Source organism: Podarcis melisellensis (genome assembly GCF_964234715.1).
Source record: "Podarcis melisellensis genome assembly, chromosome: 7".
Lineage (NCBI taxonomy): Eukaryota > Metazoa > Chordata > Lepidosauria > Squamata > Lacertidae > Podarcis > Podarcis melisellensis.
This window is the reverse complement of record NC_138539.1, coordinates 32600907-32618156: the sequence shown is the minus strand read 5'-3', so window position 1 is coordinate 32618156 and position 17250 is coordinate 32600907. Positions and strand designations below refer to the sequence as shown.

General features: G+C 45.9%; 1 protein-coding gene across 2 annotated transcripts; it reads right to left on the bottom strand.

The window, feature by feature from the left end:
* Positions 1-412: 412 nt before the first annotated feature.
* On the bottom strand, positions 413-6976 carry MSC (musculin). Of its 2 annotated transcripts, none has more exons than XM_081919886.1 (3): positions 6113-6975; positions 2893-2984; positions 413-589 (listed from the first exon to the last, which is right to left on the bottom strand). In XM_081919886.1, the coding sequence occupies exons 1-2, from the start codon at positions 6653-6655 to the stop codon at positions 2898-2900; spliced, it is 630 nt and encodes a 209-aa protein (XP_081776012.1). In that variant the 5' UTR covers positions 6656-6975; the 3' UTR covers positions 413-589; positions 2893-2897. The 2 variants fall into 2 exon arrangements, with proteins under 2 accessions (XP_081776012.1, XP_081776013.1); XM_081919887.1 differs by lacking the exon at positions 413-589 and adding an exon at positions 1967-2175 and having other exon boundaries at positions 6113-6976.
* Positions 6977-17250: the final 10274 nt, after the last annotated feature.

Below are 17250 nucleotides of genomic sequence, written 5' to 3'. Positions count from 1 at the left end.
TTTTTATGTTTTTCATTGCTCTTAATGTTTGCAGTATAGTTGTTGTTGTTTTTGCAAAAAATGAAAAATATAGAACTATGCTATTTCATGCAAAAAAATGACAAGGACCCTCAGTTTGGTCCTAGTGGCCAAAGTAGTCTCTGAGAAGAGTTCAACTCCTGGGAAATTCCTGCTACTGGAAGGGAGAAAGAACGCTAGTAAAAACAAGAAACAACCCTTCCCTCTGGAGCAACCTGAAAGACAGCTCAAGGAAAATGAGGGGGAATTGTCGTGCTGCTTCTGCCAGCTGATGATCTCAGTTGCATTCATGAACAGGAGGAGACTTTCCATTCGATGAAGCCTAGTTAAGAACCAAACCATAATGTGCCCCCATCTCACATCCCTATTTAACTGCTTCACATTCATTCCAGTATAAGTTATTTAAATTGTTTTATTCTTTCTCTTGTTTCTCCAATCTCTAAGAGCTGTTGCCCAATTGCAGCTGGGCTCAGTTCCAGAGAATAGCCCAGGCCAAGAAATAAGCTTTTCACACAGCACCTAATAGAAATAGTTGAACCTCCTCCTCCTCTCTCTCTCTCGTTCACTGTGGCTGCAAATAAAAGTGAGCCCAATGTTTATTATGTTAAATGAAAGCATTTGATTTAGCGATTTGATTTTTCTCTGCAGAAGGGAAAAGTAGACAAGAGTTATGTGAATAAGGAAATGTTGTATTGCTCACCTTTCTTCAACAGAAATTCTCCAAGTACAGCAGAAGTCACCATTTCATGTTCTTTTATCACATAACCTAAACTTGAAGGTAAATCTATGCAATGGATTATAATTTCTACTATACAATTAATTGATTTCAACCTTCTCTTGTTTAGTGAATACCAGATCAACGTGTTGTAAAAACAATTGTCCATAAAGAATGCTATCTGGAGGTGAAATGAAGTTCAATGAGTTGAACCAGAGATCTCTGGTTTTTTCACCAATGTTATTGGGGGAAGCAGTCATTTCTGCTGTCCAGCAACTGAGCTATAGGGATAAAGCATCTTCAGAATGTCACTGTAATCACCAGTTCCAATTATTACTGTGAGGCAAGCCACAAGAAATGCTTTGAAAACAAAGCATTTCAGGATCTATGATCTGGAAGAGGAATAAGTTGTTTCCAACTGGGGAAGCTCAGGAATCTTTCCCAATGCAAATGAATAACTGCAAAAGAGGACATCACTGATGTCCACAGTGGCAAAGATCAATTATTTCCACTTCAATGTTTCTCCACCTCCAAGAAAAATTACTTACCAGAATTTTCAACAATACTTCCAACTTTCTTGTCACAATGAAGTGACACCCCTCTCCTTTTCTTGTACATGCGCACACACACAACTTCCCATTCCAGGCAAGGTCAATGAATGCTCTGACACACTCTGTTAATCAGTTTGCTCCATTGCAGATTGCAGCCATTAAGTTCAATTCTATGAATATTTCTGGATTTTTCAGCAATTGGGGTTCCCTCCTCAAACCATGACTAAAAATTCATAGTATCCTTGCAACAAAGCTTTTAATATCATGTATAAAAATAGAGTTATTTACATTTGAAATACTGGTTACTACATCATTCACAAAAGGAACTCCAGAAAGATTGATACGTGAAGCTTGGGAGAAGTGGGGGAAACACAGCAGGTTTGGAAGTTCCAAATCTTCTAGGTAAAGGTTAAGGTACCCCTGACCATTAGGTCCAGTCACAGACGACTCTGGGGTTGCACGCTCATCTCGCTCTATAGGCCGAGGGAGCCGGCATTTGTCTGCAGACAGCTTCCAGGTCATGTGGCCAGCATGACTAAGCCGCTTCTGGCGAACCAGAGCAGTGCAAGGAAATGCCGTTTCCCTTCCCACTGGAGCGGTACCAGTTTATCTACTTGCACTTTGACGTGCTTTCAAACTGCTAGGTTAGCAGGAGCAGGGACCAAGCAACGGGAGCTCACCCCGTCGCAGGGATTTGAACCGTCGACCTTCTGATCGGCAAGCCCTAGGCTCTGTGGTTTAGACCACAGCGCCACCCGCGTCCCTTCCAAACCTCCTAAACCATAATAAAAGTACCACCTTCTTGCATAGCACTTCTTCCCCAGTCTGAAGTGAACAGGCTTCCTGTTTCAGGTTAAGGCAACTTCACGCATCTTTGCTGAATGCATCCCACTGAAAGTAATCCGCACAAAAATATGATCACTAGCCCTCGTCCAACAAGAATTTACCAACGACTTTGATCCATGATCTACTTAAGACCTCATACTTGCATAGAAGAAAATTTAGCCTCAACAACTTCATTGAGAATAGATATGGTTCGGCTTAAATTCACTTGATTAACTGCATTTGTGGAGCAGGCTGTAAAGGAACAGCTGGATTCTTGCTACCTTTTCATCTTAGGGTTTTTTTGTTTCTTAACATGGCTAAAATGATAGAAGTAGTCTTACTATTGCATAGCTGCCAAGAACATAAGATCAAATATATTATAAATTTTGAGTTTTGCACACTAGTCTAGAATACCACTTTCCTTTTGGCATACAAATAACACTGTTTGGGATTAGCTTGTACAATCTATATTTTTGGTCCATGCTGTTAATGCTAGTGGAGTTGTCCTCCTGTATATCTTCAGTTAGTCAAAAAGGCTTTGGAACAGTTTCTTCAGGTAATGATGCAGAAAAATGCTTTTCCAAACCCGCCAGTTTAGCTGAAGCAGAAAATTCAGCAAATTCCCTCTTTCCTTCTTCATTATATTTTTAAGTGCATTTTCCCTTCGAAATGAACAAGGAGAGGGCTTAAACACTGAGCAGACTTGATTTCTTTGCATCAGTTTGTTTTGGTCCATACAAGTCAGGATGGTTTGGAAGCATATCCAGCAAGAGTATTGCTTACTTTAACTAAGCTGTAGTTCCACATAATCTGTTGGTTGTTGAAACCTCTTTGGTATCACTTTCTGGTCTTCCTGAAACCACAAATGGCCAGGTCTGAAATTAAAGCGGTATTCAATGTTAGACAGAAAGGCGAAAATATGCAAACAACAAAAATCCTATTGCTATTTCTGTTCCAGCCCCCAGTTCAAGAATAAACTGAAAAGCATTTTCTTTAAAGGGTGTTTAAAAGTCACACAGCACCCCTTGAATCACATTAACTTTCTCTTTAAGGTGTCTGATTCTGCTGGGAGAAAAAGTGCTGAAGGCTTAAAACTTTTCTCACGTTACGCTGTTAACTGCAGCCTATACCCTTTGGCAAACACTAATGAACCTCAATCTGGTTTTGTATGCATAACTCTCCTCTGCTTTATTCCAAAATAACGCAAGGCAAGGCAACCCAGAAGAGTATGTTGGTCCAGCAGAATGCAAGATGCTTTGCCTCAGTTTGTTTTGGTCTGTTGGCCAAGCAAAATGCAAAATTTTCTTTACAAACTTATCTGATGTTTCAAGGTGATTAGGCAAACTTCTGCCACGTGTTATTGGTATTTTGACTTAACAATTTCTCTTTTTGTAAAAGCAGAGCCTTGAAATCTGGTACTTACACTGTCAGTGTAAGTAGACTACTCATGACAGCAACTGGGGTAGCTGAAGCCTGCTACCAATTTCAAGTTTACCCCCATTCACAAAACAGAAAGAACCTAGTTGTTAATTTAAACACTCTCTCCTGTCCTTACTTTCTGTGGAACTGACACACACTGGCAAAATATATATTCAATATAATATTACACTGAAGTTCAGTAGGATTTTTTTCCATTGATTTTTAAAAGCATTCATTTATGGAGGTGTATAAGACTATTGTTCACACATTAGCTTTGTTGAAAATGACTACAACTGTCTTTCAAACAGAGAAGTGGTTCAAGTGAATGAGTCTAGATATATGAAGCTCAAATTCAAATCCCCATGTGGCTACTAAGCTCATTGTATGGCCTTGAAGAACATGATGTTTCTGGCCTGATCTAGTTCACATGCTCACTGTGAAGCTAGAACTTGACAGAACTCCTTAGAGGAGGGGCAAGTTATGAATGTACTAAGTGCAACTTAAGCCTTGATGCAGTTTTTTACACAGATGTATATTTTAATTGTGACAGACAGCTTAAGAAATCATAAGAGCTTTCATGTGTAAAATCTGCATATGAATAATATTCTGCCAGAAACAGATCCACATCGTAAAATCAAGTCTTTTGTTTCAGTATTCTTGGACCTGAGGAATTAATCCTAACCATGTATACTTAGAAGTACACTATGCATACTTGGGGTTGGAGCATCTTCCCTGTGAGAGAAAACCTGAGGAGATTTAGGTTGTGTCCTTTAGAAACCAGTGACCACGTTAGAGGTTTTAAAAGTTAGGAACTGCATGGAGAAAAAGAGAAAGGAGCCCCTCTCTCAAATTAGGACCATCCAACAAAAATCAACAATAGGGTCAAGACAGGCAAAGATAATTCCTCATCCAATACATAACTTAGTGAATCTATTACCAAAAGAATATGGTGATTATATTATAAATTAAGCTAGCAACAGGTGTACCTATTCTGGGACACATTAAAGGACAGCCATCACTTCCATGCTCCACTTCTGACCAATCTTGGCCACTGCTGGAAAGAGAAAGCTAAACAAGACGGAGATTCATCATCTCATCCAACGAAGCAATTGTGTTTTTCTATGTGCACACTGAACAGGTTAGCATTTCAGAGCTTTAAAATACTGTGCTCCAGAGACAAGCACAGAAGATACACTCCACTGCTGTGCTAGAAGACCCACAACTGCTTAAAACCCAGGAAGAGAACTCTCCACAGACAGGTGGGAATCCATAGACAGAGCTCCTACTGACAACATGGAAAAGGAGCCAGAAGTTCAAGCCTCCCTCAGAATACGATATAATCAAGGATGGGGGACCTCTGGTCCTCCAGCCAGTGGTGGATTCCAGCTGCAACAGCTCCAGCCAGCGCAGCCAACTGTCAGAGATGAGGAGAGCAGGGAACCACAATTTTCTCACCTCAGATTTAAATAAAATCACAGAGATTTTTTTTATCCACTCAAAAACTCATGAGTCGCCTTTTGCTGTGCATTATCAAAATGGTTAGCAGGTGATAAAGCTCTTCCAACTCTAAGGCTACTACAGTTCCCATGTCTGCAGCACAGATGTGTATTATTACAACTATTCCATTCTTTCTAGTTTGCAGTAATTTGTGTATACTGAGAGAATGAATGATTCTCAAAAGTTTCATTTGTTGCCTTAGAAAACGACTGGGGGTTGCTGCTTAGCCACTAATATCTACAGAAGTAACTGCTTCCTCTGACAAAACAAGAGGCTGATTTTTAAAAACAAATTAGATCTTAATAGGCATATATGGATCATATTAACTAATCACCTGTGTCTAGGAAAAAGCCAAACAAGAATTCCTAAAGTGGCAGGTGCCAGGTTCAAGTTCATATAGGTTGGCCATATAACTTAAATTCCTGGGACTTTTTGTTCATGATCCCTGTGTGGCGTTTAAAATTCAAGAAGCCTGAGGTGCCCGTCTACACACCACTTTCTGCTCTGCAAACTCTTGACACCGAACCATAGATGTGTGAGCCCTGGCATGATTCTGTGGTGACAGAAAAGGTGCACTCTGCATGTGTTCAGAAGCACCCTTGGTTTAATGTGCCCAGTAGTGATGTATGGAAGTAAGAGCTGGACCATAAAGAAGGCTGATTGCCGAAGAATTGATGCTTTTGAATTATGGTGCTGGAGGAGACTCTTGAGAGTCCCATGGACGATCAAACGTCTCCATTCTGAAGGAAATCAGCCCTGAGTGCTCACTGGAAGGACAGATCGTGAAGCTGAGGATCCAATACTTTGGCCACCTCATGAGAAGAGAAGACTCCCTGGAAAAGACCCTGATGTTGGGAAAGATGGAGGGCACAAGGAGAAGGGGACGACAGAGGACGAGATGGCTGGACAGTGTTCTCGAAGCTACCAGCATGAGTTTGACCAAACTGCGGGAGGCAGTGGAGGACAGAGGTGCCTGGCGTGCTCTGGTCCATGGGGTCACGAAGAGTCGGACACGACTAAACGACTAAACAACAACAACACCACAGCAGCTTTGCTCCGCGGGCGCCTTCCCGCGAGCAGCTCTTACCAGGTTGACGGGGTGCACGTAGCCCTTCTCGTAGCGGTCTTCCTGCAGCAGCTGCCGGAGGTGGGCGATGTAGCTGGAGGCGAGGCGCAGCGTGTCCAGCTTGGAGAGCTTCGTGTCCGGGGGCACCCAGGGCAGGCTGGTCTTGAGGCGCGAGAACGCCTTGCTCAGCACGCGCATGCGGGCTCGCTCGCGCGCGTTGGCCGCGTTGCGCTGCGTCTGCTTGCACTCGGCTGCTACCGGGCCGCCGCGGCCCGACGCCGGAGGACGCTTCCCCCCGCCGCCGCCGCCGCCGTTGCTTTCTCCCGCCGCGGGCGCTCCCTTGGCTCGCTTCTTCTTGCCGCCACAGCTGGTCTCCGCGTCCTCCTCCTCGTCGTCGTCTTCCTCCTCCTCCTCCTCTTCCGCGGCGGAGGAGTTTCCCGCCGAAGGGCAGGGCTCGCCTCGGGGACGCCGCTTGGAGCGGGGCGGCCCCGGGTAGTCGAGCTGCAGCCCCCTCAGGTCCATCTCCGGCAGCTCCTCGGCGTCACTCAGGGAGCCCGTAGACATGACCCAGCCCCACACGCCGAAGTGGGGCGGGAAGGGGGAGGAGGAGGAAGGCAGCGCGGCGAGCGGGAGCCCGCCGACCAAGGCTCCGCTTCCCACCCCCCGAGAGAAGCTGCTCGACGGCTTGGAGGGAACCGTCTCCTGACAGGGCTATATGGATAGATAGATATATATGCGCCACAGCGGGGCGTACCATCTGCGTGGGGCAACCGGGGGGAGACCTCGCGCTCGCGTAGCCCGAGTGGCGGCGCGCGGGGGAGACTCCTGCCCGGTCACTCCCCCGCCCCTCTAGACCTGGGAGGTTCTGCCTGCCTGGGCGACGCTGCGCTCCATTCAACAGCGCCCGCCTGGGTCGCGGAGGCTTTGGCCGCCTGAGCAGGGGGTGCTGCTGCTCCTCCTCCTCCCCTTGCCGTCGGGGTGGGAGGGGGCGATTTCCAGCCAGTAAAAATCAGCAAATAAGGGACTCTCGAGGGACAGTCAGCATCCTGCCAAAGGAAAGTCCTGCAGATTGTGGAAGGGTTTTTATTTTATTTTTGCGCGCCCTGGGTGCTGCTTACGCTGGGCGCCGCTAGGAGAGTGGCGTTGGGTGGCGCTGCTCGCTAGGCAAAGGGGATCTGAAGTTGGCATGGAACGGGCCCATAAGAAGAGGAGCCCTGCCTGAATCAGGCCAAATCCCTTTCCAGACCAGTATATGGCTTCCCAAGGGGGTCGCCAACCTGATGCCTGGGAAGCCTTGGAGCGCATTGCTTTCGAAGGCCAAATTACTTCGATTTAGGCTGATGGTCTCACTCCCTTTAACTGGCATCCTAATGCGGGATGCAGCCCTAACCCCACGTACCTGAGAGTAAGTGAAAACAAGGGGACTCCTTAGTAGACATGGATAGAATTGCGCAGCCACTCAAGGTGAAAATAGACTTCTGAGAAATGTGTTCAGAATCGAGATAGTGGCCCCAAACGAGCCTATGCTGAATGGCGAAGTTTCATAATATAGTAAAAAAAATAAATGAGTAGGATCTGGTTAAGGACGGAAAAAATATTTTTTTCAAATTTCATGGATATTGTGAACTGAGCTCTTAAGAGTTCAAAGGCCGATTTTTTAAAAAGAAAAAAGATCCGATCATTCACAATTGCTACCTAATGCACACTGAGGCAAACGGATTATTATATGGTCGATTTTGTACCTGCTGCAGATTTTGATTATCTTATTTGTTACCAACCCCCCACGTTTTTGTTTATAGGTAGGGCAGAAGCTAGGCGCTGCAAGGATAAAGAGGTTGAATGACTTATTCTAGAGCTGAAAAATTAAATAACGCCATCCAAGCCTGAGCAGTTTCCTTGGCAATAGCCCTCCTTTTATTTGTGTCAAATGCCTACGAATCTATGCATGTTCAGCTATGCATGTTCAGCCAAGTTCCTCTGAAATCCACAGGATTTTTGCCATTATCTGTAGCAGAAAGGGAATGTAGAAAACGAAAATGTAGAAATCGCCCTTTGCCTGGAAGTGAATCGCAGTGAAAACAAATGCATTTACTGTTAAGCAATTCGTATAGAATCGCGATGTTATGGGAAATGGCTACAAACGATTTGGAAATTTACGCTCCGGCGACACAAACAATTATCGCCTTTTGCTTGTCGTTCACGTTACTTGGAGATAAGGCCCGTTCACACCAGGAATGTTTTGGCAGAGCTCAGCCCTGTGAAGACACACAGCCTTGTAATATGCCAGAGGATAATAAAATTATGGGTTCCACTGAACATGTGCAGGTTCCTCCTGCTGCATCAGCGAGTAAATACATCCACCCACACACGCAATCTAGGACTTGTTTTAAGGACAGGAGTGTGACTGTCAGGTAAACTTGACTCATCCTCTGCACTTTTTATTTTCTCAAATTAATCAGCAGCTCCTTCAGTCCATATAAGTGGAGTGGAACCATCATTTATTGGAGGGCATCAAGCATTCAGAGGTTATGATCCAGCGAATAAAATGCTTGTTTTGTATTTATTCCAGTGCGTCTTTGTCTCCATAACTGCACCAAAGTGGCTATATACAATTGTTTAAAAAGTGATATGCTAAAACGAAAAACCAATCTATAAACACACATTTTTAAGGCGACCAGCAGACTAAAAACAGGAGGAGAAAATTTATAACAGCATTTTTAAAAAATGCTTCCGAAACGTTTTCGGCTCAGAATCGTTCAGCCCCAGGGCTCTGTTCCCGCGGCGCACAGAGGCAATCCCACTCCCCTTGTGAACTGCCGCTCACGGCCTCCCGCTTCAAGTCCGAGGCTGCGATCTTCCACACACTTCCTTTGGATCAACTCCCCTCCCAAACCCGTGGGACCTAATTTCTGAATGCGCAAACATGAACAGGATCTTCGCAACGTGACCCACCCCTGCGGCCGGGCGAAGAAAGTTCCCTGGCGCAGCGGGGCCGGGGCTGTGGGTGTTCCTCCGCCCCCGACGGCCGCAGCAGGTGGGGATCTGGGTCCCGAATTCCTGCATCTGCAACCTTTTCGTTCCATCCGCCTTCCCACCAGACTGGCGTTGGCACCGCCGCCACCTCCCTGGCCTTGCGCTTCCTGGCACCACCGCTTCCCACGATGGAGCCACTTTCTAGCTGGATTTTGCAACCCCAGTGTCTCAGGGAGGTTTCCCCTTCCCACCCACCCCCTTCCTGCTCTTAGAAAATGCCGTTCTTTATTCGGAGCCTGCCCTCCCTTTCTTTTCACGGGCAACTCTCTCCCAAGCCAAGAATATCGGTGGAAGAAGCTCTGAAATGCACCCGGCGTCCAACTTGGCACTTGGAGGCGCTGAACTTGCGCTGACACCGGCCCCTAAGCCCTGTCTCGGCTTCTTCTCTCAAGCAGGTGGCTGGCTGGCTGTGCCACAAGCCCGATCCTGAAGAGCACCCGCGAAAGAGCCGTATCAACACACACACACACACACACACACATATCCCGGAGGTTAGATGTGTAGGTTTCGCCTCTCCGTTTCTCCGGATTGTTTATACAGGTGCAGTCTGAACTCTTTCCTTACTAAAGATTAATGGGAAGGAAAGTGCTGGCTATTTCTAAACAGTGGTGGAAATGTCGATGCCCGATTGCACCCTTCTTTTGCCACGCTGGGAGAGGCCTGTCTCTCCCTCCGTGGGCTGAACTTCACAGGCGGGAGCGGGAGCGAGTGGGGACCTTAAAGACTACCTTCCAAAAAAGAGAGACCTTCCGGGGCTCAAGCTCTTTGGGAAATGACGCTCTCTTCGTCCCATGCTTTCATTGCAGAAGCACTCAGGCTCGAGGTGGAGGGTGATAATCGGCGAGGCACTCTGTACATGCTCAAGGGCATTCCCACGACAAAGCACTGCTTTGGATGCTGGCCCAGCTGAAGGCGGAGGGAATCGCCAGTTTCCCATTTTAACAAGCCGCCTGAAATACTAGAGAACGTGGCCCTCCCTCCCTTTTTCTCCTCCTCTAAATTTTGTTAGTACTTGTGTAAACCAACCCTGCAGAGACTTCCCCCCCCCTGCGCGTGCGTGGTGCTCCTTTGGCTGCCTACGGAGTGGCATGGGGAGACTTGGGTTTGCCATTATTATTATTATTATTATTATTATTATTATTATTATTATTATTATTATTATTATTATTATCGTCATCAACTGACGGTCTCATCGACCTCAGCAGGTAAATGAGTTCGAGAGAGGAGCTGGTCCACTGACAAGAAGGAGGGGCGGAAGGGGTCGCTTGACTCTCCGCAAGCCCCTCATTTGTTCTGCGCTTGAGCAGCGCCAGCGCATCAAGTTCCAAAACAAATCCTTCGCCGGGTCGGAGAATAACGTCATGCTTCGGCTGGTTCGATGAAGAATCCATAGAAAGTTGCAGCAGCTGCAGGAGGAGGGGGGGGGTGACCCCCTGCGGAAGCCTGCGTGGCCGGGCAACCATATACCGAACTGTGTGAACCGGGTTCAAGCGCGCCGGCCTCATTAAAGGCGAACTCTCTCCCTTCAGCCCTCAGTACTCCGAGACTCAAATCTGCAATAAGCACCTGCAGTTTAGTGTTTAGCTCAAGTCTCAAAGGTCTTGGATACAATATTGCTATCAGCGAGTTACAGAGATGAGACCTATCCATTGGCACACTGTGGGGTTCCTAGCATTTTGATTTCCTCCAAGGAGCTCAAGGCGGTGAGTGACAGAGCGCACGTTTTTTGCGCGCAAAAGGTCACGGGTTCAAGTCCTGCCATCCCCAAATCTGAAACCCCGGAGAGCCACTCCCAGTTAGCACCCACACTACTGAGCCGGATGGAGGATTTATTTGCAGTCTCCGATGATGCTACCTCTCCCATTTATCCCCAAGCTGAGAGTTGGCGACTGGCCCAGGATCACCCAGTGAACCTCCTGGCTGCGTGGGCATTTGAAACAAGGTATCTCCGGGAGACTCTAAGCACTACACCACACTGCCTTGCTGCACGAGTAAAGGGGAAATACCATGGAAAAGCCACGCACTGAGATCGGAGGAAAGTGTGGTGCGATCCCGTGCACATTTATTTGCATTAGAGGTGCATGGAATTCTGCAAGAAATAAACACAAATAAACATATTTAGAGAAAAAGGTTTTCCTTCCTCCCACATATTATTAGAACTCAGAGGTATCCAACGAAGCTGAATGTTGGAAGATTTAGGACATTGGTATACCAATTAAAATAAAATTAGACCAATGTATGGAGGATAATGCTAGCCCAAATGGCTATGTTCTGCCTCCACTGTCCGAGAGGCACTATGGAAATCACGCAGCGTGCTGTTGTGCTCAAGTTCCGCTTGCTGGCTTCCCATTGCCACGTGGCTGGCCACTGTGAGAACAGGATGCGAGACTAGATGGGCCATCATCTGAAGTCCTGGTGATGATGTTATTATATATTTATTTATACACCGCCTTTCCCCCCTGAGGAACTCAAGGCGACTCAAACAGATAAAGAACCAAGCAAGACTAAAAACATAGATCCAGACATAAATCCTACTAGGTTAGCTAGCAGGCGTGTTTAAAGATCCTATTGCCTGCCTAAGTGATCTCACTGAGCTTTCAAGTAAAAGCAGTTTAGACTATAGCGATGCAGCGAGGCCTAGTTTCAAATAAGACGGTTTCGGAGATGGGAAGGAAGGCGGGCGTGCCAATTAAGACCATTGTAATAAGCCTTAATAATGGCCCCAAACACTTTTCAGCAAACCTCAGGACTTTCGTGAGAATGAAAGCCATGAGGTGAGCAAAACACAAGAGCTGTGAGCTCTGAAGATCTCAGCGCGTTCCTTATTGTTGGCGATGCACCATCTCGGATGTCAGAAATCCTTTTCCTACTAGTACAGCAAATAAATTAGTTCAGCAACCATCACGAAATGACTTGCAAAAGTGTCTGCCAGGACCAGGAATAACTCTTTGTTAGTGTCTTGATGCGTTAAACATCGAGGAGTTCTCAAATTCAATGGCTTCTCCACAATGGCAGTGTAAGTCCAGTTAAAGTAGCTGGAGAGCTTAAACACGGATGACGATTGCTCTTTTAAATGTCTCTAGGACCGCAAGGCCAAAGTAACAGAATGGCCCGTGAGAGTACTGTTGACCTACTTCATTTCACTAGAGGTGGTTTGTTCACACGTGAATGCTCACCGCTGAAGGACTGCTGCGCGAAGTGGCGACTTGCACGTGCGAATCCCAGAGATATAAACGGGACCGCGGTACTCCGCATTTGTTCGAGAGCTGCCCAATCACAGCAACGTTAAAATATTGGATTTCTCCACTACTGCCTAAGGGCCACTTTCGCTTCCTCCTTATAATGCATGCAAAAAATGGTTTCTCGGGGAGAACAAAACCATAACATAACTGTGTAAACAATGAGATGCGCGAGTGGAGATCGAGAGACAACGTCATTGTAGTGCACCTGCTCTCAGACGCGATGCTTTCCCGTATTCACACGGCTGCCAGTTACCCAGCGATGCGAGTGCACGTGTGAACTGACCCGAGAGTTCCATGGAGATTTCCTTTGCCCCTGATGCAAGGCGTCGGGGTGACTGGGAGCCAGTGGGTGGAGGAGTCAAGGGAAGTTGTCTCTCCCACCTACTACAGGCAAACCAGGAAAGGAGCGTGAGAGAACCGAATACGATCCTCCGTCGATATTAAGATCTCGTGGATTAATGGATCGTTTTTCTTTGGGTATTTGGTTTGCCGCAGCTGCGGCCAAACTTTTGCTCTGAAAGGGGAAATATAATTTTTCATTTCTTGGAAAGAGCTTTATGGAAATTATTTTAAAGGAGGCGCTTTTTCATATTATTGTTGTAATCTAGAACTAGGTAGGAAATGATGGAATGCTTAGAATGGTTAGCGGTAGCGAGAGAACGGGGGATTTGAATACAGAGAGGAAACACTTAATATTTTCCATTTAAAATAGCAAGTTCTAGATGGCTTGTAGCAAGACTGCAGATGGGGAGATAAGGTAGGACGATTCTCTCGCATCCTCGGGAGCCAGTGCGCTGTGCTGGTTGGAGTCATGGAATAGGACCTGGGAGACGCGGGTTTAAATCTCCACTCGGCCACGGAGCTCCTTGGGTGACCTTGGTCCAGGCGCTACACCTCAGCCTAACCAACCTCACAAGGTTGTTGTGAGGGAGGATAAAACACAGTCGTCAAAAAGAGCCAACTCCGAAGAAGTGCGCATCTCTGTGTGTTACACAATGGGATCCATTTTAATTGTAATTATTTGAGAAATATGTATATTGAGAACTGCGAAAGATGAATGAGACATTTTCGGGCTGCGGTCATAGAGGTCCCACTGAACCCGACGGCTCTTACTTCTGAGTAGGCACGTATTCCAACATTACTGTTGGGTTTGCGTGTAAAAGATTCGCTATGAAAATGCTTCGCCTCCCACAACAAAACTCCAGAATTTAGTCTCTGATAGCTGGGTCCTAGGCATGTTTACTCGTAAGTAGGTTCCACTGAGTAAAATGATGCTTACTCCCAAATCCTTACTTTGAGGGGGGGGTTATAATAATTTATTTATTCCTCCATCCATCCACATTTGCAGTCCCGCCTGCTATAACAAGGAAATGGACTTGTTATAATAAAAATCAAAAATAACTTTTTGAATTTTGAGTATATTTTATGTTATTCATTAAATTTCTACACCGCCCTATATCAGCTCGGTCAGAGGTGCAAGATGAGCTGCATTTCACGAGGTTGTGGTCTAGCCATCACCAAACCAGCATCCTTAGTTTTAATCCTTTTGAAAGAACCTAAGAAAAGCTCGGCTGGGTCAGGCCAGTGATTCACCTAGTCCAGCATCCTGGTTCTCACAGTGGCCAACCAGATACCCATGGGAAGCCTGCAAACTGGTCCTCAGCTCCACGGCACCCGCCCTTCCTGCCGTTTCCAGCAGCTGGTATTCAGAAGCATTCCTGCCTCCGACTGTGGAGGTAGAGAGCAAAGCCACAGCCATTTATAGCCGTCATCTCCATAGATTTGCCCTGGTCCTTCATCCTATCGGGGTGAATGCCATCGTTTAAATTATGCTCTGGCTGAAGAAGGGCTTCCTTCTGTCTGTCCCGCATCTTCCAACATTCAGCTCCATTGGGTGGGTCCTGAGTTCAAGAGAGGGATCTGCTTGCTGTGGTTCTGTTGTGAATAAGACAAGCACCATCGAAATACACAAATGATTTTGTCTGCGTGTTGAGTCAGGAGAGGAAGCTTCCCAGTTCTTCTGGCAAGCAGCGAAGACCATTTTTCGAGACGGAGGCGAGGAGTGAATGGCCCTCTCAAACTGCGAGCTGTGCTTCTCTTTCTTCCACAGACCGGCGATCGGGTCCACACTTCTGTGGGATGTAAAACACAGGAGCAGTCAATGACAACATTCCTAGAGTGTACATGTTAGAACATGGGGAGGGAGGTCTGTCTAGGAAGCAGGTAAACTTCCTAGGGACGGACTTCCTCTGTATGTGACTAGAGGTGGGTGTGGCCTCACCTGTGCAGGTAAATGATAAAAGCACAAGGCAGCCAGCCACTCTCTTTCTGCCATCTTCCTTCGATGAGGAAACATCTAAGGATGCCCTCTTGGCTCTCAGCCAAGAGGGGACAGTACTATCTTCCTATAAGCTTCTGAGTGTTATTTACCTTTTTAAAAGCTGTCTGCCTTCTGGGATCATATTGTGAACAGAACGTGAGTAAACTCTTTTATACGGTACTTTTATAAAGACTGTGTCGTGTCTTGTATTTTAAGAGGGAACAAAAGGGGAAATTACCAGAGTAATTATTATAGAGGTTCTAGCGAACCTGTGCACACGTTACCGTTGCGAACTTAAAGGGGAATGTCTATAAACTCTGCTGATATTTTGGGAACTTGTTAGCACAAGTTGGATAAGGATATAATTAGTCAATATATCCTCTCCTGCGCCCCAGAACATTCCCACAACTTCCGTGCGTGGTTTTTGCGCCCATCCTCACGCAAAATGTCTTATTTGCGAGGGAATCCAATGGATTCTGAAAATCAATCAAGGGAGGGGGTGGGGCGGGGCAAATGAATAACTGGGGGTGCAATTCCGCACTTTCAATGAACTCTGTGGCAACTGTTTATTTATTGCATTTATAAAACGCCTTTCTGCCAAGGGAGGCAAGACGGATTACCATTTTTATATTGCTTGCGACTAGGCATAACATGGACAAAGCAAAACGACCAGCACTGAAATGTCCCCATTTCCTTCTTTGGGTTGATAGGTTAAGGTGGGGGCAAGTTTCACCTCCCCACCCCACCCCGTGACGGTGCAGGCGAGAGTTGGGTTAGCAACACGATTCGTCTTTTAAACACATACAAGGAATTCGGGGCTGAATGGCAATCGGAAAACGGAGGGACAAGAATGACTCTCTTACGGTTTTAACCACGAGCAGTCTTATTTTGGAGCGGACAAAGCAGCCCTGAGGTTAAGCCAGGAAGCAACAGAAGGAAGATCGCGTCACCGTGACTTCCGATTAACAACATAAGAAGAGTCTGCTGGTCTGGATCACGTCAACGACTCATCTCGTCTAGCCTCCAGTTTTCACAGTGGCCAACCAGATGCCTGTGGTAACCAGGAAGCAGGATTGGATCCCAAGAGCCTGTGATTTCCAGCAACTGCCATTCAAAAGCATTGCTGCCTACCGTGGAAGCAGAGAATAGTAGTGGTAGCCGTCAGTAGCCCTCTCTTCTATGAATTTGTCTAATCCTTCTTTAAAGCCAAGCAATTTGGTGGCCATCGCTGCCTCTTGTGGGTGTGAGTTCCAAAGTTTAGCTATGTGCTTTCTTTTATCTGTCCTGAATATTCCAACATTCAGCCTCCTCAGATGTCCACTGGTTTTAGCGAATCCTAATCGTGTAACAGTAGCAACAACTCACCCGTCCTGTCCCCAAAGTTACACTACTGAAACTAAGCTTAGTAGGGAAATCAGAAATATATATTTTGTATGAAAGGATGGTGAGGTCAGATCAGGGGGAAGGGTCACAGAACATTGCTTTGTGTGCAGAAGGTCCTAGGCTAAGTCTCTGGCATCTTCAGGTACCACTTGCCTGAAAACCCATGAGAGATGCCTTCAGACAGTGGAAACTTAGTCAGCAGCACCATCAATTTAATAATGGCAGTGGTGGGAATTGTGGTAGGAATGTTGGACCAGCAGTATATTATAAGAAGTTACAAGATTACCTAAGGCAACTATTAAAAGACATTATGAATATGACTTGAAATACAGGGGAACTGCCAGAATCCTGGAAGAGTGCATACATAACTTTGATCCCTAAAGAAGATAGAGATCCAGAGCATGTTAAGAATTATCAACCTATATCTTTGTTGAACAATGATTATAAACTTTTTGCAGATATATTAGCAAATAAGTTGAAAACTGTATTAAAATGTATTGAAAGAGGTAATCCATCATGATTAGGCCAGTTTCTTGCCAAGAAGACAAAAGAAGGACAATATTAGGAATATAATTGATATAATAGAATAATTACAAATGAGAAATGAAAAACAAGCAGCCTCAATGTTTTTAAATGCAGAGAAAGTATTTGACAATGTCTCCTGGGATTTTATGTTTAAAGTACCCCTCTCTCTCTCTCTCTCTCTCTCTCTCTCTCTCTCTCTCTCTCTCTCTGCTGCTCATGGTAGCCATTTTGTGCCAACACCAGTAGCACTTTTATCAATATATAAGTATCCACACCTCATTTTTGAAAAAAACAACAAAAATACACTGTCTGAGAGGTGCTGTAGCTCAGTGCTAGAGCATCCTATCTGCACGCAAAAGGTCCTAGGTGCAATTCCTGCCATCTTCAGGTAGAACTAGTAAATATTCCCTGTCTAAAACCCCAGAGAGCCACTGCCTATCCATGCTATTTCATTTATTTAATTCTCATTATTCATTATTTGTTAAATTTGTACATCACCCTTCCCCCCTAGATCTTAGGGTGGTTCACAGCAAAACAAAACAATTCCACCTTTTTCTCCAAGGAGCTCAAGGTGGTGTACATTGTTCCCCTTCTTTATTTCCCACAACAACCCTCTGAAGTAGGTTGGGCTAAGAATGGGTGACTGACCAAAAGAA

Coding starts and splice junctions, on each gene's coding strand:
- MSC (XM_081919887.1), bottom strand. CDS start 6,655: ATGTCTACGGGCTCCCTGAGTGACGCCGAGGAGCTGCCGGAGATGGAC. Junction 2,985..6,112: donor ACGTGCACCCCGTCAACCTG/GTAAGAGCTGCT, acceptor CTTTAATTTCAG/ACCTGGCCATTTGTGGTTTC.